Below are 22,442 nucleotides of genomic sequence, written 5' to 3' on the forward strand. Positions count from 1 at the left end.
TCCTCAGTTCCCAGTTGGTTATGGTGATGGTCTCTGCTATGCCACAAAGGGTTTCCATTTCCTGGACTGTTTTTTACCCTGTGCATTTATCTCTCTTTATATGTTGAAGTAGGTTTATAATTCTTTTGTACAATTTTCTGGGAATGCATTCCCAAAGTTTATTATTTATTATCTATAATACTTAGTGTTACTTATTATATTTATAATATTATAATATTGTTGCTTAGGGTTGTATCCTATTCTGTTTCAGCAGTGTACTTTTACATCATTAATTAATTTTAGCCTTTGGTTTGTCTCAAATTTTTCATTATTATGAATATACAAATCTCTGTCAAATTTTTGGGTTCTTTTTAGAGTATGTTCTTACAAAAGGAATTTTATAAGGCTCTTTTTTAGAAAGATTATACCAGTATGTAAAGCCTCAGAAATATATTAGGCTGTCTGTTTTATAATACTATAACAAGTCTGGTAATTTATAGGAGAAATTTTTAATTTTTTGCCTGTTTGCTTTTACCAATTAAATTCACCATTGTAAATGTTCAATACTTACATTTATTTCATTTTTCTTTCTTTTTCTTTACCTGCTTTGAAGTCAATGCTTATGATTTATATAAAGTATTTAACCTTTGATTATTTGCTTAGTTTATCTTGGGAGATAAATTTTCTGAAGCATTCCTGTTGTCATTATAAATCAGATTCACCTAAAGTTACTCTCATTTTCTGATAAGAAGCACTGCTTGTTTTTGAGATTCTTATCAAGCTCTTCTATTGTTTTTCTTTTTTCTTTTCTTTTTTTTTTTTTTTTTTTGCCTTGAATAGTAAGGGAGTTTTTTTTTTTTAATCTGGGAAAAACTCAGCTTCATAAGGGTGAAATTAGAAGTAGTTGAGGTTGTAAAGGGAAATAAACATTTTAAGTACCAGGGAAGGGGCAATAGAGTAGTACGCAAGGGCACAGCAACACTGGTTCAAACAGGGTTCCTAAGAGCCTTTTTCCTACAGTTCCTTATAATTCGTTAGAATGTCTGAGTCCAGAAGTCGGAACTGCTGTGTTGTCTGTGCACTGTCGGTACCCGTAGGGAGCAAGTGTGAAAGACAACAATGGGCTGTGTATGTAGGGGCAGGGCCTGTGCTGGTGGATCTGCTACCGTGCTGTTCCTTAGTTCCCTTGATGTTTCGTTTGGCAGTTAAATAGGAGCAAAGATGTAATTTTACCTCTGCAGAAAAGTAGTGTTTCTTTTTTAAGGCAACATTTTATAACTTTACAATGTAAGATTAAACTTATCTCTCTCTGCCTCCTTGCCTCCCTCCCTGAGTGTTCTGGTGACCCATATTTGAGAACAGTTTGTGTGCTCTTTAAGAGTCATATGTTCTAATGACTGAGTTAGCCGGCAGTTTTGTGTGTTCTTTAAAACCTCGTCTTTCATTAAAAATTGAACAGACCTCAGCAGCCCAAAACAAAAATAACAGCACTGACACCAAGCATGAACTCAGCCGTACTGTCATTTAAGGAATTATTTGACAGCCTTCATAGCTGGGGAAGCAGTTTCCGTTTTAACTCATCACAGTTAGTAGAGGAGTGAGTACTTGCATTACTCATCTTTACTTCAAGGAGCACTTTTGCCACTGTGTGGGCCTTCTGTAGTTCGTAGAAGTAGCGGGATTGCCTGCAACCTGAGGGGTTGTTAGTTTCTTTGACTTACTCCAAAATAGTCTGCTGGAGGAATTTGAATGTGCCGGAAACACAAATACATAATGGATGAATGAATGAACAATAAATGTATTTGGGTGAGGCTGCCAAAGATGTTAGTAAGAGATAATGTTAGAAATGCTGTTTTCCATTTAGTGGTGGTTTGATTATTTTGAGTTTGTGGGTTTAAAAAAAAGTTTTTTTTAATGTTTATTCTTGAGAGAGAGCCAGAGACAGAGCACGAGTGGGGGATGGGCAGAGAGAGAGGGAGACACAGAATCCAAATCAAGCTCCAGGCTCTGAGCTGTCAGCACAGAGCCCGATGTGGGGCTCGAACTCACAAACCATGAGATTATGAACTGAGCTGAAGTCAGACGCTTAACTGACTGAGCCCGCCACCCAGGCACCCTGTGTTTGTGTTTCAAAGCGAAGTTCACAAAATGGGCTCACTACTGCATAATTTTCACTCATTATACCACCAGGATCTCCTAGTTTCACTCATTTTGTCATTTTGCACTTTTTAATTGGTCCAGGAGCATTCACTGAGAAAAGTAATAGCATAATAGTACAGTGTTTACTGGAGTAATTTTATTTCTTACGTATCATTTTACCCACTTGATTACTTGTTGTTTTTTTTCCCCCAACGTTTTTTATTTTATTTTTGGGACAGAGAGAGACAGAGCATGAACGGGGGAGGGGCAGAGAGAGAGGGAGACACAGAATCGGAAACAGGCTCCAGGCTCTGAGCCATCAGCCCAGAGCCCGACGCGGGGCTCGAACCCACGGACCGCGAGATTGTGACCTGGCTGAAGTCGGACGCTTAACCGACTGCGCCACCCAGGCGCCCCTGATTACTTGTTTTCATAAGCTCCTTATATCTTTTAGAAATGCATCTTTACAAATTGTTCATGAGATGCAGATAACCTTCAGTTATAAAGTCTTACATGTTAGTAGTGATAGTCCACAGTTTGGGTTAATGAAATTCATGTTTGTGGCATAATTTAGAATCAGATTTTAAGCATCATTAAAGAGAAAAAAGGAAATTTTAAAAATCAACTTTGGTGTCATAAATAGCTTTTTTGAGGTGGGAAGTTACTGCAGTAAGCATTCCGCGGAAGCCCCCAAGCCCCCTTGCAGGACTTTATTGGAAGATGCTTTCTCACTCCTAACCGAAAAGCCTTTCTATCATCTTCAATAGTATTGTGCTCGGTAAAAAAATAAATAAATAAATGAAGTTCTAACTTTCAGAAGTCCTTTCAGGTTTTAGGAAAAGAAGAGTGCCTTTTGGAGCAGGTTGAGGAAAAAGACCTGAAATTTCTCCCTTTTTTTCAGTGGGAAACAGGTTAAACAGCTGACACTTTTTAAATGATTGAAGTGTTAGTGTGGGTGACAGTTTGTAAAAAGTCAAGATAAGAGTTGAGACTGGCTTCAGGCTGCGTTAATCTTTCCTAACTGAAGTGAGAAATAAATACTTCATAGGAATGTGTGTGGAGATACAATGCCTTTCTCTTCTAGGACACTTGTTTGAGTCAACAGTTAAATGTGATCACCTTTGGATGGTTGTTTGGGATTGAGAGAAATGAGTGGGTGGTTTCAGTGCAGTTTCAATGTAGTTAACTCAAGTAAGTTTTAGAATTAGTATTAATTTGGCCCCCCTTACAGATACCTTTAATGAGGAAGCCAATTGTTACACAAGTAACTTCTCCACAACTTTATTGTTGTCCAATAAAGGTAATTGACATGGAAATCTTCTATCCATTTACATTGTTTTCCCTCTTTGATTCAAGTTAAATGTACCTCCTCAAGAATGAAATTATGGCCGATAGTTTCTCCTGGGGTCTTTTTGGTATTTAAAAAAATATTGGTTGTTTTATGCTTAAATACATAAGACATTAACAAAAAGACTTAGAATCCAAATTTTGACTCTTTGATCCGGAGATCTAGCTGTGGAGTACTTTAAATGAGGGCTCTGCCCCCAACTAGTTTTATTTGTCAGATTAATACAGTGACAAGAAAGGAATAGAATCTTTTAGGTAGTATGGCTTTTTACCTAAGTCACTGGATGAAGGAACGAATCTCAGTTTTGCATTTCTGCTTCTTGTTTAACTGCTTTTAAGAACAAACACTCTGAGGTTAGGGTGGGGTTGCTAATGGAATTTATGATAACAGAAGAGTAGTGAAAGAAAGAAAATTGTTAGAAAATTATATTAATGTGGAAGTAGAAATAAACTATTGTGCCTGAGGAGATGATGAAATTGTTGTGCTGTTACTTATTCTGTGACTGTATCTCTGTTTTTGTGTTGTCAGTGAATAAATTATACAGAATTACTTAAGAATTTTAATTTGATAATACAGTGTGAATGACTTGAGAAATTGCATTTCTGATAGTAATTTCTTTTTTTCTTTATTAAAAATCTTTTTAATGTTTATTATTTTTGAGAGAGAGAGACAGAGTGTGAGTGGGGGAAGGGCAGAGAGAGAGGGAGACACAGAATCCAAAGCAGGCTCCAGGCTCTGAGCTGTCAGCACAGAGCCCAGCGCTGGGCGCGAACCCACAAGCAGCAAGATCATGATGACCTGAGCCAAAGTCAGACGCTTTAACTGACTGAGCCACCCAGGCGCCCCTCTGATAGTAACTTCTTAATGTTAAATTGGTTTCAACTAGTTATAAAAGATAATCAATGTAAAGAGTTTCCTATTTACTGGGGTAGAAAAAGGAGAGGGGTAAAGTTGTTATTCTGGTTTTGTCATCCTTTTTACATGACCAATGACCAGGATTCCTGGATGATTGTGAACTCCTGCAGATGTTTTGTCATTTAAGGGTACATTTCATAGTTTAGGCCCACTGATCTGGGGAAGATACCATGTTTGTTACATTTGTATTTTTTATTTCCTGGTATCTGAATTTTAAAACATTTTAACATATATAAAAAAGATTTAATTGTGGTGTGTGGTTTTTTGTGTTTTTTTTTGTTTTTTTTAACCTTATAAAAACATCTTTGTTTTAGTTTCTGGGTATATTTGACATCTTTTTGGTAAAAGGAATTAAAGCATAAAATCCAGCATAGAGTAAAATTAAGTAAAAGTCGAATGCCTGTGGTGTGTTATGCACTGTGCTGAAAACCAAGGATACAAAAGTAAATAGGCTTCACTTCTTTCTGTGGAGTAGCTCCAAGTTGAGTAGGGGAGGAATATTAAGTAGAGACCTTTAGAAGCACGTTTCCTCCTCTGACAGAGGAGTTCATAATTGTTCATGTGCTTATTAGTTCATTCATATACCCATTTACTGAAGATATCTTTATTTCATGCCCTCTATAAGAGAACAGTGTAAATTGACTGTTAGGTTTGGGCATTATAATGATGGACTAGATAAATACGATACCTTTCCTCAAGGAGAACTCACTCCCCATGTAAATTACCCCAGGCATAGTGACCATTGTCATTTTTGTTCACTGTTCTATCCCAGTGTCTACAAGAGTGCTAAGCACATAGTAGGTGCTCAGTAAATATTTATTATTGGAAGAAAGAAAATAGATGACCCAAAACCTGAGCTCATATTCTCCTTTGCCTGTTGTTGGAGAAGCCTTGATAGGGTTTTAGAGAGTAATTGTTGTCTAAGAGAAAAATGAGTAGAATATTCTATACAAAGGGAATAGTTGAAACATATGCATTGAGTAGTAACGGTAATATTGAAACTTAATACAAAATTCACTAATTTCTTTTAGAAGTAGATCAGAATTAAAGTATCCTGTATTTCTAAACATTGAAGAAGTTACACTTTTTGCTAAAACTATTAAAAGCATCTCTTTATGTGGCATATATTGTTTTTAATAGACATGCTTATCAGGAATTTTTCTTTTAGAGCTGTATTAAACTTTGATAGAATTATAAAACTTCTAAATTGCTGTACTTTAATGGTACTTGTGAATTAATAATCAGTGGAAGAGAATTTACAAATTTTTAAGTGGGAGAGATCAATTTCTTTCTAATGGGGAATTTAATCCCAAAATGTTTGGACATACTTATAACGCATATTTTCTTTTTAAAATAGCCAGAGGATTTTCACAAGTGGTAATAATTTAACCTAATAGCTGATGGCATTAGGAAGGTACTTTTACCTTTGAGTGTACAAAGTGTCCAGAATTTTGCTACTGTTAGCAAGCCTCAAAGATAAGTTATTTTTCCCTTTGGTTGTTTGTGTAATTGGATTTAATTGGGTAGTGTTTTTCATCTTGCATTTATTTGTTGGGATTTTTTGTTTGTACTCCAACGTAAATCATAGTTTTTTGTATATAAGTTGGATATAAATAAGAAAACTATAAATATTCTTCTTAAATTTTTTTTTGTTTGAAATGCTTCATAGTTTAAAATTTATTCAAAATTAAAAGCAAACAAACAAAAAACCCCCCACATCCTGTAAGCCAAGAATGACACAAGAATCTAAGGCATATCATTCATAAATGGTGAGATGATTATTTTGTAGTTTCATGGTCTTAAATTACTTGAACACTTTCTTTTACAAGAAAGAACTTGGTATTTCTGTAAGGATTAGATCTGTGTTTCATGCTAAGTTTACTTACACAAAAATTGCTACATTTTCAAGGCCAGTGTGCTTATGCTAGAAAATGACATTGCATTGCCTTATTTTCTTTATTCTTGGCATGAAAACAAGTTCAAAGATGAAAGTAGTTTTTGTTTGTTTGTTTTTACTCTCTGCATGGCATAGTTTTAGGTTCCTCACATAAGACTGACAGGTTATGTTTATATATGTATATACATATGTGTATATATATGTTATATATATTATATTTATATATATTATATATATGCATACATAATATATACATGTAATGTTTATTTATTTTTGAGAGAGTGTGAGCAGGGAAGGGGCAGAGAGAAAGGGGGACAGAGGATCTGAAGCAGGCTCCAGGCTCTGTACCTACAGCAACAAGCCCGGTGTGGGGCTTGAACTCACAAATCGTGAGATCATGACGTTAGCTGAATTGAAGGCAGACGCTCAACCCACTGAGCCACCCAAAACAATTATATTTTAGTGAATGTACCAATATTAGATGTTATTAGATGTTTTAGGAGTTGATTGATAAAATTACTTCTTTCGTTTTTGATAAAATTATTTCTTAAGTGAACTAATAGAATAAAACAATAGAGTGTGACATTCTGTAAACTTAATGAAATGAGTTTTTGATACACTGCCTTTCCGTAGACAAAGAAGGTTTTAAATCTCATTTATTTATTTATTTTTAAAGTGAGCTGTGTACCCAATGTCAGCTTGAACTTACAACCCTGAGATCAAAGGTCTCAGGGTTTACTGACCTTTACTGACTGAGATAGCCAGGTGTCCCGACCAAGAAAAGTTTGATAGTTTTTGAGTTTTACAATTTTGTTTTAATGACCTCATGAGTTTTCAGAGAGAAAGGAAAATGTTATTAGTGAAATAATTTATCTTTTTGACTTAATTTTAATGTTTTCATCTAAGCTAAAATGAAATGAAAAAAAGTTTTCTGGAAGCTTATAAGCTGTAGTTCAGCCTGGTTGAAATCATGTCCCCTCTTCATTAAGTATTTTTCTCATTTCCATTTTAGGAAAAAAATCTCATTAACATATATAAACAGAAATAAATCAGATTTCAATATGCCAGCACTCGTAGTAGACTGTGGCTTGAGTTAATGTTTGAGTAGAGCTTGAAGTCACAGCCTCAGTCCCATCGAGGTCCCTGATAATCAGAAGGCATGGTGCTTACTGGGACCCTGGACCACATGAGCGGTAGTGTCCATGACAGGGTTTAGTTCAAAGTAATTAAGAAAAACAGTACCAGAAAAGTTGGTGTTTTTATATTACAGCTTAATAAGAAGACTTTTATAGGAATGTATGATTTTACAGCCGTATGTATAAAGAGCAGGCTGAATGGAGACAATGTTAGAAAAGCCAAGTGTTCATAATCAAGTGCCTAACGTTTATGAGAAATATAAGCTTATGGACCAGAGTGTATTTGCATATACAGAGTAGTATATAGTCTCGCAAAAATGCTCAGATGATGCAGAATCCAGTAACAATTCTAATTCTGGTAGTACAAATTCCCATCTGATAGCAGTGCATCTGTTTATTAGGAATTACCCACTGAATGTGAATGATTTCAGTCCTAAGTCACTGCACCTGTTGCCGGGAGGTATTGATTCCAATCACTAGCCTAAAGCGCAGAGAGTTATTGCTTGACGCCTTATAGCTTGGGGGGAAAAAAACCTGTCTTTTCAAAATCATTTGTTCAGAGTGGAGAAAATGGAGCAAAACAGTTCATTTTACTCTAAGCACCGCTATTTGGCGGTATTCACATTTGCACAGCACAAAGCTACAATATTGATTTTTTTTTGCTCACAGGGCCTCCCACAAGTTTTTTCTTCGATTGTCAGGGTTGCAAGATGGATTGGATTACACTTTGCTTGTTGGGATGCTTCACCCCCCCCCTTTGTTGAAATAGAAATAGATTGAAAATACAACTTAGAATAAATGTCATAGGAATAGTGTGATTAAAGGACTTTAATTTGGGGAATTTCTGTGTGTTGATTATGTTGATTGAACAGTTTCATTGAAAGCTTGACAAACAGACACGCGATTTCCTTTCTTGATCTTCTTCCCCTAAGCCTAGAAAGCACCCAGTACACGCTACTAACTATGCTCCCCTGCAACAGGGGTCTGCAGACATGCTGCTAATTGTTATTATCATTTGAAGAGGCATTAAAGTAACACTTGAATATGAACCTGGGAGCTGCATTAACGTATGTCAAAACTTGATTTCATTCGTAGTGGATGGTATGATCATAGAAAAAGTAACTTTTCGGTGTCTCAGTTTCCTCCTTTATAAAATGTCTCAGTGTGTTTTTGTTTTTTGGGTTTTCTTGAAGATTTTAGTCAGTAAATATTTCTAAAGTCCTTAGAAGAATTTCTGGAGATGGGATTTCTGGGTAAAGAGAGTAGCAAATCCTCTCCCAAAACAGGTGTAAAACTGAACAAAATTGTGAACAACTATTGAGGGCTCTGGAAATTAACCAGAGCCAAACGAGAAATTGGGAAGCATTTATTTATGAAAAACTAGAATTTCTGGTATAAGCAGTGGAAGTTCAAAGCCTTCTAGCCTGGGGCTGCTCCTACCCTCCACCCTCCACTCCTTAGCTAAGTCTGTGTGGTGGTTTCATTAGGGCAGGGCTGGCCTTGAAGTTCAGTGAGTGCTGCCAGAGAGAATTGGCTTGATTTGGAGTGGAGGATGGAAACCCGCGCCTGGCCGTGTTGCCAATGAAAGTAGTAAACACTGTGGTAAACAGATGGGAAAGACTCCCAGCTCTGCTAGCCCGAGGTTGTGGTCCCTGTTGGGGAGACTGGAGGCCAGTCTGAAACAAAATCAGGACATCTTTGAAATGAAAAAACCAAAGTTCTCTATGCCTTCTTGACTAAGTGGGAAGCTACGCACAGGTGCTGAAGAGACACGAGAGAAGTTAACAGAAAGTAAATAACCAGGGCTGACTTGAAAACTGTCTGATGAACTTTGAACACTCTCCCTAACACACACGCAGCTCAATCAGCAGAGGGTGGAGGCCTTCTTATGGGTTCATACTGTTTGTGCCACGTCTCTTCCCAGTCATTGGCTGATCTCTAAGCTATGCAGAGACAGGAGTGATCCCTAGGAAGCCAGACTAGAAAATAAAAATGAGAATTAAAACAAGAACAGTGAGCAGAGCAGCAGCATACACTCTGGGGGAGGCAGATTCTGTAGATTAAATCCCGTCAAGATACTAAAAAAAAAATATCACAATAGCAGCAGTTCTCAGGGGAAAGAAATCTGGATATGCAGTTGTTAGCAGAATATTATTTAAAATGTCTACTTTCCAATAACAAAAAATGTATAAGATATGCAGGGAAACAAGGAAATTGACCCATACTCAGGAGAAAAAGCATTCAATAGAAACTACTGCTGATGTGGGCCCAGATGTTGGATTTAGCAGATAAAAATTTCAAAGTGGCTATTATGAATATGTTCAAAGATTAAAGTAAAACTACAACTATATTAGAGAATTAAGAGGAAATATGATGGCAGTGATTTAATAAATATGTGATCCCAATAGAGAAATAACTATTTTAAAAAGGCCTTGGAGAAATTCTTGGCACATCTTACTTATTATATCAGTGTGTTGCAAATAAATTAACAATTTCCTCCCCAAATACCGAATTTTATCTGAACCCAGAGATTCTGAATCAGTAGGTCTGGATTGGGGCTTGAAGATCTGTCTTTCTAAAAACACTTACCAGATGACTCTGATACAAAATCATGTTTGGGAATCAATTATATAGTCCTGGCAAGTGACTTTGAAAAAAAAAAAATCCTAAAATATCCACTGGAAACACTTAAGAATTGCATCAGATACAAAGGAAAAAAGTGTGGTTAAGAAATAGTGACCATACCTGTGATTATTTCCATGATTCAATATAACAAGTTATTAACGTGTTATAAATAAGGGGATAAATAAATGTATTTAGAAATAAGAGTTGTACCATCTTTTCGTAACATTTTCTTAGTGAAAATGTTGAATTTTAACAATTAATATTAATTGCAACAGTTGTATTTTAGACTTTTCCAAACTTCGCAGTACCATTGTGAGTGGAAAAGGTTGAACCCAAAACCCTTGAAGTTTTCAGGGAAATAGTGTGAAGTGGCCAAAGAAGGCACGGCAATTTACAGTATGCAAATTTTTCTTTTGATCCCATAATTGCCCCATGTTTATTTTATCCCTTTCATTGTCTTTGATTAAAAGAGTTAATCTAGGAAGATGTCTGTCTGTGATTTGTCTGAACACTGCCTGCCTAGTTCATCACATGTGCTTTTGATAATTATCTTGATAGTACTGTATAATCCACGTGGCTCTGCCACAACACATCCAAGTTGCATTCTCCTGTATGTTTGTATTTTAAAGAAATAGAGCAAGGAATTTATTACTTAGTGATCACTTGAAAATGTCAGAATATCCTGTGTTACCTGATAAAAAGGAGCTTGACTATTTAGAATCACAGATTGGTGAATTGGTGAACTTTGAAATAACTTTGATTCTTCAGAAAAAGAAATTAAAACCTGGAAAGGTAAAATGACTTAACCAAGTTCACAAGGCTGACCAACACACTTTAGTACTCAGTAATCTTTCCATATGTACATATTTGAGCAGTGTAGACTATGCTCTCTTTGTATATGTGTCTTAAACAACACTACATTTCCGAAAATATAATTTTCATCATGTGTATGTTTTGTGAACATTTCCTGTAGTTGTTTCCTGTTAAGTTGACTAACATTCATTGGTGGATTTCAGATTGCATGAAAACTTACAAAATTATTATCAACTAGGGGGCTTGAAAAGTCATACGGTACTTTTCTATTCATGACCTTTAATAAGAACACAGGCTCTGGAGTCTGACAACCATGTGTGTGTTACATTCAAACCCTTAGTAATCCTGGAGAATCTGAATTTAACGTGTTACTTTCATACTTTGTAAAGTTGTTCTTATAACAATAACCTACTCCATTGTTTTTTGTTGTTGATGATGATGTTGCTTAAAACAAAAAAAGTGATCCATATAAAGCATTTAACACAGTGTCAGAACATATTGATTGCTGTGTAAATGTTAACTGTTATAATACAGTAAAACCTTGGTTTGTAACTTGTTCTGTGAATGTTCTGTAAGGCGAGCAAGCATTTCTAATAAACTTTAACTTGATAAACAAGCGATGTCTTGCAATAAGAGTAGTACATGTTGCTGACTGTTACAGGATCACAACTGAGCCAATGGTTCTGGAAATTCACTTTGATATACAAGTGCTTTGGATTACCAGCATGTTTCTGGAACAAATTACACTTGCAAGCCAAAGTTTTACGGGGATTTACTTTTCTGTCTTCCTATTTGAATTTTTGTATTTCTGATTGGAAACACAGGGTTTAAACATGAAAGTTCATAAACATGTAATTCATCTGTCTTTGTGAGAAACACTAATGAACCCCAGTAGGACCTAGAAAATAATAAATTGTCAAAATATAAATATTTTTATTTTTTTGAGGATGACACATCATTTTCATTGATTGTAAATGGTTTATCTATTTCTTAATGTTAACTATTTTTATTTTCATTATCAAAGGAAAATAGATATGACACACAAAAAATGCAATTCTATATGGTTTTAACAAATACTAGTCGATTTAGCTTTGGTTCAACAAATACTTACTGGAATTATGTATCTTGTACCCACCTAGGCATTGGAATTATAACTAAGAACGCTGTCATCATAGTTAGCAAGGAAGATATAAATTAAAAAATGAATATGCATAGTACCATGGGGTAATAATAAGTACTTTAGTAAAGATGTGTATAAAGTTCAATGGAAACAGGGGAAAGAGCAAGACTTTATAAAGGAGAACATGTACGATGCAAAACCATAGACACTGTAGCATTGAATAAAGCAATATTCACTGTTAAGAACTCATCCAGTTCTGTGCATTGAAAGTATAAGTACCATGATCTCTCTTCTCCAGAAGATTCTATGTTAGAAATCTAAATTATTAAAATGTGTTGATTTTCCATCTCTTTTTCCTTTTCTTTTTTCTTACTTTACCTGTTTGGATGATTGTACCCTAAGGATTAAAAATCCTCTCCGAATTACCAAAACAGCAGGACACTCAACGACACAACTTCTTAAATATCTTTTAAAGGCAGGGGGAAATTCACTTAGAACCATAACTGTAATCCTGCAGATATCAACAACTACAAAAATTAAGGGCTTAATTTAAAAACCACAGTGCTTCATAATATCCTAAATTTTTGACAAGTAGTGAAAGTTGTGAAATATGGCTCCAAGCCAGTCTTCTAATAATGTGCTCTAACATTCATAATATTTTCTAATAATATAAATTTATTCTCATTTATTAAGGAATTATAATTGCAAAGTATCTCTGCCTTTAAAATACTCTGTACTTCAAATTTTTTATGATGCTTGTTTGAATTTCCATTAAAAACTTCCACAGCTTTTGCTATTGAAATGAAGCTCTAAAGCATCTTTTCAATCAAAACAAATATAACAATATTAGTTTAAACTGAATTATTTGTATGGGCAGTACGGTACAGTATCAGGAAACAGAAGAAGCAATAATACGTGTAAAAGTTTATTTACTTATGAACTTTCACAAATAAACTTTGAGAGGTCGGCCTGTTTACTGTCTGTCTTGACATTTGTCCAGCTCCATTTCTGTATTCCTTCTTCATTGCTGGTGTGCCTCCCACATACTTGTAATAACCTCATAAGACCATAAACCCTCTTAGTGAAAACCTCCGATGTTTGGGGTGTGGCACAATCCTCTGAAGATTTCTATGCTCTAAATTATGCCTTTTTCTGCTCTCTTCATTCCAGTTACACCTTTAGTTTTCTCAGTAGAACTGAGAGCTTAGCCAAGTCTGAGAATTGGTGATTTTTAAGTCATATCAAAGTGTAACCTAGTCACCCTTCTGGAGGACTGTTTGAGTGTTAGAAAGAAGGTGCATGTCTTACCAGGTGATTTTATTACATTGAATTAGTGAGAGGCATTGCACAATAACATTAAAGAGAACAGGTTTTGGCTTTGCATTGACCTGGACATGACCCAGTTTTTCAACTTGAAGTTTATAACTTGGAACTGTTTAGTTCTGAATGTTAGGGTGGTTTTTTTCCCCCTATAAAAAGGCATATAGGGGATAGTTTATATGATGCAGAGTAATTAATTAAAAGGATAGAGAGAAGGAAAAAAATACTGAAATTAGTGCTGGTCTTTTATAAGAGTAATGTGCAAGATGGTGACAGGTTAGAGAATTGAATTAAAAAACTTGAGGCCGCGTTGAAGTTTTTGAGAATGGTAGCTAACCCATAGGTAGAACACCCAACAGTGAAGGTGGACCTCTTGCTCACATAGCTCCTCCCAGCTGTTCTTGGCTTTCTTTCTGTGTGTTTACCCTTTGTCCTAGGCTGTGTTACTACTTCATGGGTCCAGTGGCTGAAAACTTAAAATTCTCATTTTTTATTCTATCTGGGAATCTTTTTTCAGCACTTATGAACGGTCGTTTTCTGCACTCTTCCTAATACACCACACTTGAATTCATATAGCACTTTTAATTATTGAGCAGTATTATGTACATTATCTCATTTTAGAGTCACACAGGTAGGAAAAGTAACATCATACATGTTTCATCTCTGCTCTGTAGGCGACAAAAGTGAATCTTAGATAAATTTTGCCCTTCCCGGGTTATTTCAACTTGTCGGACTAGATTGGAGCAGTGCTGGCCCACTGCTGCGTGCTTCCATTTATACCAGTTTTAAATAAAGTGTCTATAAATCTAAATCAGTTATTGTACCATAAGCGTATTACTATCATAGCATCTTAGTTTTTTTCTGGGGGGGGGGACTGCTAAGACAAATATTTTTTAAGATAATGCTAACAGCAATGAATATGTCTACATTAAATGAGAAAGTGAAGTCAGTGTATATCAGAGCTTATATTCCACTGCCTAAATGAACATTGTTTCTTGATTAGTTGTTACATTCTCTATTTGTAAAACTTGTCATTTATAAGTCTATCGATTAAATTTGTCCTTTTTCTTTGGATTTACTCAAAAAGAGCCACTTAGTTTCTTATTGTGAATAGATTATACGTGAATAGATTATACAGATAGTATTTGCTAGAGTAATTTAAATTTTATTATACAGGTGAAGAGTCCAGCCAAAGATACATATTAAAAAAACTAAAAAATTCTTGACGTATAGTAAAGAATCAAGGAGTTATTTAATAAATATATGGATGACTTAAAAAACATACTTTTGGTGACATCTCTTGAATATAGACATGAATCGTATTACTTGAAAATGCCTTATTAAAATAATTTATTTCATACATGTCTTAATTTTAATTTTATTTCTTTCTTTTTTTCACTTTTAAGGTTTCAGCAGAGCAGCTTTACCATTCGGGTTAGTTAGGCGAGAATTATCCTGTGAAGGTTATTCTATAGATCTGCGATGTCCAGGCAGCGATGTGATCATGATTGAGAGCGCTAACTATGGTCGGACAGATGACAAGATTTGTGATGCTGACCCATTTCAGATGGAGAATACAGATTGCTACCTCCCAGATGCCTTCAAAATTATGACTCAAAGGTAGATGCTTCTGTGTTACTATCCCATTTTAGCTACTACATCCAAAGTAGATGAATAGAGTCCGTTCTCAGCCCATTTATTAAACTGAGTGAGGGTTTTACCTACTACTGTTGATTTCTACTTTTAAGCTTTCAACATTTAAATCTCTGTATCATTTTTATATAGCTTAACTTAACAGAAAGAATATGCAATATGCATCTTTTGATTTTTATATATCATAAGATACAGAGAAAAGAATATTTCAAATGTAATTTTGTTTTTTGGGCCTGTAGAGTTTTGAAATATTTTTTTAACAACAAGAATGTTTAACTGGGTCTTTGGCAATAGTTGGTCTTTAATTTTTTTTTAAGTTTATTTATTTATTGTGTGAGAGAGAAAGAGAGCGAGTATACACACCCACAAGTCGGGGAGAGGCAGGGAGTGATGGAGAAAAAGAGAATTCCAACTCCGAGCGTAACTCGGGGCTTGATCTCACGAAACATGAGATCACGACCTGAGCAGAAATTAAGAGTGGGATGCTTAACTGACTGAGACACCCAGGTGCCCCAGGTCTTTAATTTTTTAATTAATATTTTTTACAGCAAAAATGGGCAGAGAAAGTACAGAGAGTTACTATGTCCCATTGCTACACAGGCACAACCTCCCCAGTTATCAACATCTTGCATCACAGTGGTCCATTTGTTATAATAGATGAACCCACACTGACACCTCATTATCACCCAAAGTTTATACTTCACATTAGGGTTTATTCTTGGTGTGGTGTGTTCTATGGCTTTTGGCAAATGTATGATGGCACATGTCCACCATTGTGGTATCAGGCAAAGTGGTGTTGCCATTGTAATAGGTGTATAGTGATATCTCATAGTTTTGATTTACATTTCCCTAATGACATTTCATATTGAACATCTTTTACTATATTTACATATTTTGTGTTTGTCTTTATTGGTGAGGTGTTGTTCAGGTGTTCTGCTCATTTTCCAATTGGATTGTTCTTTTTTTTTTTTTTTCTGAGAGAGAGGGTGCACGAGAGAGTGAGCAGGGGAGGGAAAGAGGGAAGAGAGAGAGAGAATCTTAAGCAGGTCCCAGGCCCAGCACAGAGACTGGTGTGGGGTTCATCTCACAACTGTGAGATCATGACCGGAACCAAAATCGAGAGTTGGACGCTTAACCAACAGAGCCACCCAGACACCCCGTCCATTTTCTTATTGTTGAGTTTTAAGAGTTCTTTATACATTTAGGTAACAATTCTTAATCAGATAGGGCTTTTGCAAATATTTACTGTCAGTCTGTGGTTTATCTTCTCATTCTCTTGATCCTTAGCTTTAAAAAACAAACAAAATACAGCAGATTCAAGTTAAGAAAGCATATACTGGGCTTTCTCTCTTTCTCTCTCTCTCTCTACCCCCCCCTTCATATATATATATATCTCATTGGTTAATATTGTGTTTTAAAAATGATGTGTTTGAATTATAAAATTTAAAATATATAAATGATACCTCTTCACAGGATAATTGCTTGCCTATCTCTAGATAGAATACCAAAACACTGCTGACAATAGGTATTGCCTTTCCTCTGCCTTAACACACAGCATATAACTCCTGGTCTCTCTCTTTTTTTTTTTACCTCACTTTTGCTACACTTGGCATCTTAATCAAAATTCTCTTACATATAAAATATTAAAATTGTGGTTAGTTATGGCCAAACTAGTACAATAGTATCCAGCAATTCTAGTTATTTGGAACATAGAGACTCTCTGAAGGAACATTTAAGTATCATAGAATTTATTATACATTATTGCTTTTGTATTTTGTTTACTAGGAAAACCCTTCATCTTTCTATTCAAAGCTTTCGCCCTCTTCTCCTGCCTCTTTCCCCACTCTGGACTCAATATTCTGTCTAGTTTTCTGGCTTATTTATTAGTCTACCTTAAAGTAGAATAGCAAATTTTCTAGACTGGGGTCTGGTCAGTGTAGGGAAAATGAAAATATCAAGGGGTGGTAAGAGATGATGAAGAAAAAAATGAAAAAACTATTTAACAAAAAATCCATGCCATAGTAAGATGGGTACAAATTGCTGTAAAATCTCTTATTTCACAGAGACTATGTATTAGCATATTTTTTTATTGATAGCACGTTATGAGTAGTTTTTCTTTAATGTTAATGCTGATCAAGATGCTTTTTAAGAAACCAGAGAACATATACAATACTGTTGATAGATTTCCATCAAAATATTTTTTACTTTTGGGGTGCCTGACTGGCTCAGTCAGTAGAGCATGGGACTCTTGATCTCAGGACTGTGACTTTGAGCTCCACATTGGGTATAGAGATTACTTAAAAAAAATACATAAAATCTTTTTTTAAAAGTTTCTATTTTTAGTTCTTAAAGTGTTGTTATTAAAAACTTAAGACAAAATCTTATTTGCATAAATGGCATTTGAGAAAGGTTTTTTAAATTTAAAACAAATTTCATTATGGATTATGCAGTATTTTGAATCAAAACGTAACTTACCTTCTTTGGAAGAATGGATTCTGTACTCCCCTAAAATTGTAACACAACAGTTTACACATACTGTATCAAAAGTTGGGAACTGCTCATGCTAGAAAGACAATAAAGGCAGCCACTAATAATTGACTGTTTATCCATTCTTTATATTATTGAACTGTTTAATTTAATGATATTAGATGAACATCTAGAAGTAGGCCAGAGAGAAATGGGAAGTAAAGAATTATTACATAAAATGACCTGATTTTACAAAATTGACAGGCAAAAAAGCAGTGGAGTTGGTACAAAGAGAGGGTCTGAAAAAGCTGGCCTTAAGGAATTATACATTGTTGGTCACTTATCTTTGTGGATTTATACATTTAAATACATAATTCAGTATCCAACCAGATATATGTCTTATCACATTTATATCTATTAAATATAATTACCTATTGTAAGAAATGTAGAAGATAATATAGCAAGTTATTTTCATTGTTTCATGATGTTATAAAACCAGGACTGCATTTTTTATAATTCTTTTAAGTTTTTATTTACTTATTTTGATAGAGTGAGCAGAGGAGGGACAGAGAGAGAGGCGGGAGAGAGAGAATTCCAGTCTCCACACTCAGCATGGGGCTGATGGTGGGCTTCAACCCACGAACTGCAAGTTATAATAGAGCTGAAACCAAGAGTCAGACACTTAACTGACTGAGCCACCCAGGAGCCCCAATAATACTTTTAAAAGGCACCAGAGTTTTGGGGTATTTAAGATCAGTGAAAGCATAGACTTATTCTCTGTAGCCTTGTTATCAAAATATCCAGTCTGTGATGTTTTAATGCAAATAAGGTGTTAATTCCAAAACTAGCTGTAGAAACCCCATTTTTAAATTGTATTATACTGGTAGCTTATAATTATTTAGTCAGCACAATGACAATTTAAACAAGAACACTTTTGGGGGCGCCTGGGTGGCTCAGTCGGTTGAGCGTCTGACTTCAGCTCAGGTCATGATCTCATGGCTCCTGAGTTCAAGCCCCACCTCGGGCTCTGTGCTGACAGCTCAGAGCCTGGAGCCTACTTCAGATTCTGTGTCTCCCCCTCTTTCTGTCCCTCCCCGGCTCTCTCTGTCTGTCTCTCTCTCTGCTCCTCCCCTGCTCTCTCTCTCAAAAATAAACATTAAAAAAATTTTTTAAACAAGAACCGCTTAGTGACAATGAAGACAATATTAAGAGGACTTAAAATGAGTTTCATAGTGGTAGCTTATAAGAGTTCCATTCTATGAGTGTCAGAATATAAACCTTTAAGGAAGTCTGCCATATTTGGTACATAGTTTAAAATAGCTGGAAGAAAATATGTAGATAATATTTTTGCAGCTGAATTATTAATGAATAATTATTGAATATCTTATTTTTTAAGTAAGTGTAGGGTTTGAACTCTTGGCCCCAAGAGCAGAGTCTCGTGCTCCAGACAGGCAGCCCATTTTATTTAAGTATATCCCTGTTTTTTTTAATTGAAAAATAATTTTCAGTATTCACAAATGAAGTAAGATTTATTTTTACCATACTCCTAATAATTTGGCAAATTATCTATTTATAATTGTCAGAAAATGTGATATTCAATAATGTAGGAAAAGGCATTTTTTTGGCTTTAAGAAAAAAATTTCTCTTTTGAAAGCTCAAATAAAAGCACTTGATGTTTTCTATTGAATTTCTAAAACACTGTGATGGAGATAAACACAATTTTCAATACCATTAATATATGTTTGTCCCCTTTCCTTACTGTCATCACTTCAACAGTTAAGAATCAAGTAAATAAATACACTTGTAATTCTGACTGTGGTGGTGGTAAAGTATTAATAATTGTTACTGATTCTTCATTTTCTATTTCCTGTTCATTTAAAAGTGTGAAACCAAGGCTCTGTCAGAAAGTGATAGTACACTTGTCTTATAAGTACACCAAATGGCTCACCCTAAAAAGTGAGAAAAGAACTTCTTCCCTAAAATGATTTTAATACTCTATAAAATAATCACCATTAGGGAGAGTATTTTTAGCACTCTTTGAAGATAATATAGTGAGGTTCCTTAAAAAAAATGTGCAAGGGATGCCTCGGTGGCTCACTAGGTTAAGCATCTGACTCTTGATATTGGCTCAGATCATGATTTCGTTGTTCGTAGGTTTGAGCCCTGCACTGGGGTTTGCACTGACAGTGTAGAGTCTGCTCGGGATTCTGTCTCTCTCCTCTCTTTCTGCCCCTACTCCCACCCATCTCAAAATAAATAAACTTAAAAAAAATTTTTTTAAAGAGTAAAAAACGTGCAATAGTTTTAGCACTTTGATTTCATTAAAGCAAAAAAGAAACAAACAAACAAAAAAACCTTACTACAACTCTGAAGTATTTGATGAGTAAGTAAATTAGAGTTTGCTAACAGTGTCGGGTTTTCGCAGCACTTAGGGACAATCTAGTTAGTGTCTTAAAGTGATGTGCTAAATTGTATCTGAGATCCTCTTGTAGTGTCATTTATGACTATCCCTTTGCTCAAGTTCTCTCTGAGAGCCTGACCATTCTGATTAAGGTAGATTGCTGCCGTTCGCTATGCTTTATAATATGCCCTTAAGTTTTGTAGCACTTTGGTTTAGAGATCTGAAAGTAAATGTGTACTTCCCACTCCCCTCCCCCAATATTTAATGTTAGGGTAACATGCATGGGTAGGTGAGGTTTTACATGTAGAGTATGAGTTACAGAGTTAATTCATACTAGCAGATATGCACCAGTGTTCTTCTGTCAATAAATACAAAGAGGTTCTAAAAGTAATAATGTATTCCTCTCAAGATAGAATACATGCCTCAGGTTTTCCCTATGGTAGGAAAGGTATATTTTTGTCATTGACTCGAAAATAAGCTGTTTTTGTGTTGAAATTGACTAAGACAAAAAAGGACTGTCCTACAAGTGGAGAACTAGCTCTTTCCTTTAAAGCTTCTGGCCAAAATTTTAGCCCACATATAGATAGCAACTGGCTAGAACCTCATAGCAAAACTATGTTACGTTTCTGGGTTTTTTTTTTAAGTTTATTTATTTTGAGAGAAAAAGAGTGCACGGCTATTAAATAAAATTCAGTGTATTTTTGGTAGTTATACTACTCATATCAGTTTATTTGAGAACGAGTTTGCCTATAAATAAATGGTTCAGCAAGCGATTGCTTATACAGATTTGGTGCTCACAAGAGTGGTAAAGGAATATATAGATGAAGCAAACATTAATGTAAAGTTAAATTTGCTGGTGAATAGGTGATATCATTCACAGACATTATGTAGTTTGAGCATGCAAAAACTCTAGAGAACACCTGAATATAAGGGACAGAGGTAAAGTTGCCATCAAGGAAACCAGGACAGGCACAGAAAGATAATGTCTCATAAAGCCAATAGTAAAGTTACATAGCAGTCGTAATAGTAAAATAATAGTGAGGTATAAAAGATGTACACTTTTTTCCTTGTTGATATTGAAGGTTTTGTTCTGTCTAGATAGCCCAAATAAAAGAACATTTAGGCTTTTCATGATAGAGTTTCAGAATAGATATCAAGAAAATAGAATTCAGTCTTGCCTAGACCAGAAGAATTAAGTATTTCCCTAGTCACAGAACCAACAATGAATAAATACATGGCCTAGATTTATAAAGTAGGAACACTATTCAGGGACTTATGTCTTAAAAGGAAAAAAAAATCTAGCTTCTAGAACTTGGGTACAGTTTCATTAAATTAAGCTAAGTCAGTAGGTGACAAAACTTATTTCAGAGCCTAGATCTTTTCCAACAAGGGTTGGGATGATGGAAGTAAGCTCAAATATATAGGAACCAGATCAATTTGTTCCTATCCTACATCCCATTCAGTTAACTTTTCCATCCTTGAATTTCTCTTTTGTCAACCTATCAGTGTCCCACCCAACTCTTTACAAGCATAATCACGTTTTACTTAACATGTCAACCCAACAGCAGCTCAAGTGGTGACAGTTTCTTTTCCACGACTCATTACGTTACAGCAGATGTAGAGTGAGTCTGGAAATTTAGTGCGTATTCACAGCGTGCCGTTAGAAGTAAGACTCCATGGAAAGGACCGTGCCTGCCTTAGTTAGGAGTAAGCATGAGGATCTCTCCCTCTGCCTTTCCACCTTTAATTCTTACTACTAGTCAAGGCACATAGACTTTCTTTGGGGGTGGGTGGTGGGGACATAACGTGATGGTTTAAAAGAGTTAGTGAATAACATTGTTAGACTGCTGAGGAACTTGGGACTCATCATATTTTGGCTCTGTTTCTTTACATCCGGTAACAACTGTCATTGCATTCAGTACATTTTGTTTACAGCACATATATTCTCCTCACTTATTTAAAAAATATCCTTGAGAAGAAGTGGCAACGTGATATGCCTTTTTTCACTTTGTGAACTTTTAAAAAGGTTGAATTATTTGCTATAAGGGCTGAAACTTCAATTCGTTTAATACCTAGAATCTCATTACTATCTTCATGACATGAAAATTTATTATTAAATAATAATTAATAACTAATCTCATTAATTCTGCTATCTAGACTTTAAAAATGCACTTTTGTTATTTTCAACTATACTGATGAGATATTGTGTATAAAATATTTAAAAGATATATACACATAGTCATACAAAACCTTCCTATGACAACTGATGAATATTGGAAGCTTCTCAGAATTTACCAAGAAAATCCACCAAATCTCTACTTAAAACCTGTTTTTCTAAGATATTCATATCCCATCCTTATTAACAGCACTTTTTTAGAAGAAAAAAAAATTAGCCAAATCTGCTTTTTCACCTAATTTGATATTTTATAATTTATAATTTTAATTTTATAATTTATAATTTTATAATTCTGGGGGTTCATGTATTTTATTCTTGCATGATTGTAAATACTTACTGGTCAGGGATACTTTTGCTTAGTCTGTTTATTCATTGAACCTATTCATTCTCATAGAATTTAAGCCTGCCATTTCTGAAGAACTATATTCTTACCTTTACGCTGCTTATCCCAAGT

The 22,442-nt window shown here is 35.0% G+C and overlaps 1 protein-coding gene across 25 annotated transcripts in view; it reads left to right on the top strand.

The window, feature by feature from the left end:
* ADGRL2 (adhesion G protein-coupled receptor L2) overlaps nt 1-22,442 on the top strand; it is a 619,307-nt gene that overhangs the window by 521,331 nt on the left and 75,534 nt on the right. For all 25 annotated transcript variants that reach the window (XM_053214320.1, XM_053214321.1, XM_053214304.1 and 22 more), the window contains one exon: nt 14,699-14,912. In XM_053214320.1, coding sequence (XP_053070295.1) covers nt 14,699-14,912 — 214 coding nt within the window. The remainder of the gene's footprint in view (nt 1-14,698; nt 14,913-22,442) is intronic.

Source organism: Acinonyx jubatus, chromosome C1 (genome assembly GCF_027475565.1).
Source record: "Acinonyx jubatus isolate Ajub_Pintada_27869175 chromosome C1, VMU_Ajub_asm_v1.0, whole genome shotgun sequence".
In the NCBI taxonomy this organism is placed as follows: Eukaryota; Metazoa; Chordata; class Mammalia; order Carnivora; family Felidae; genus Acinonyx; species Acinonyx jubatus.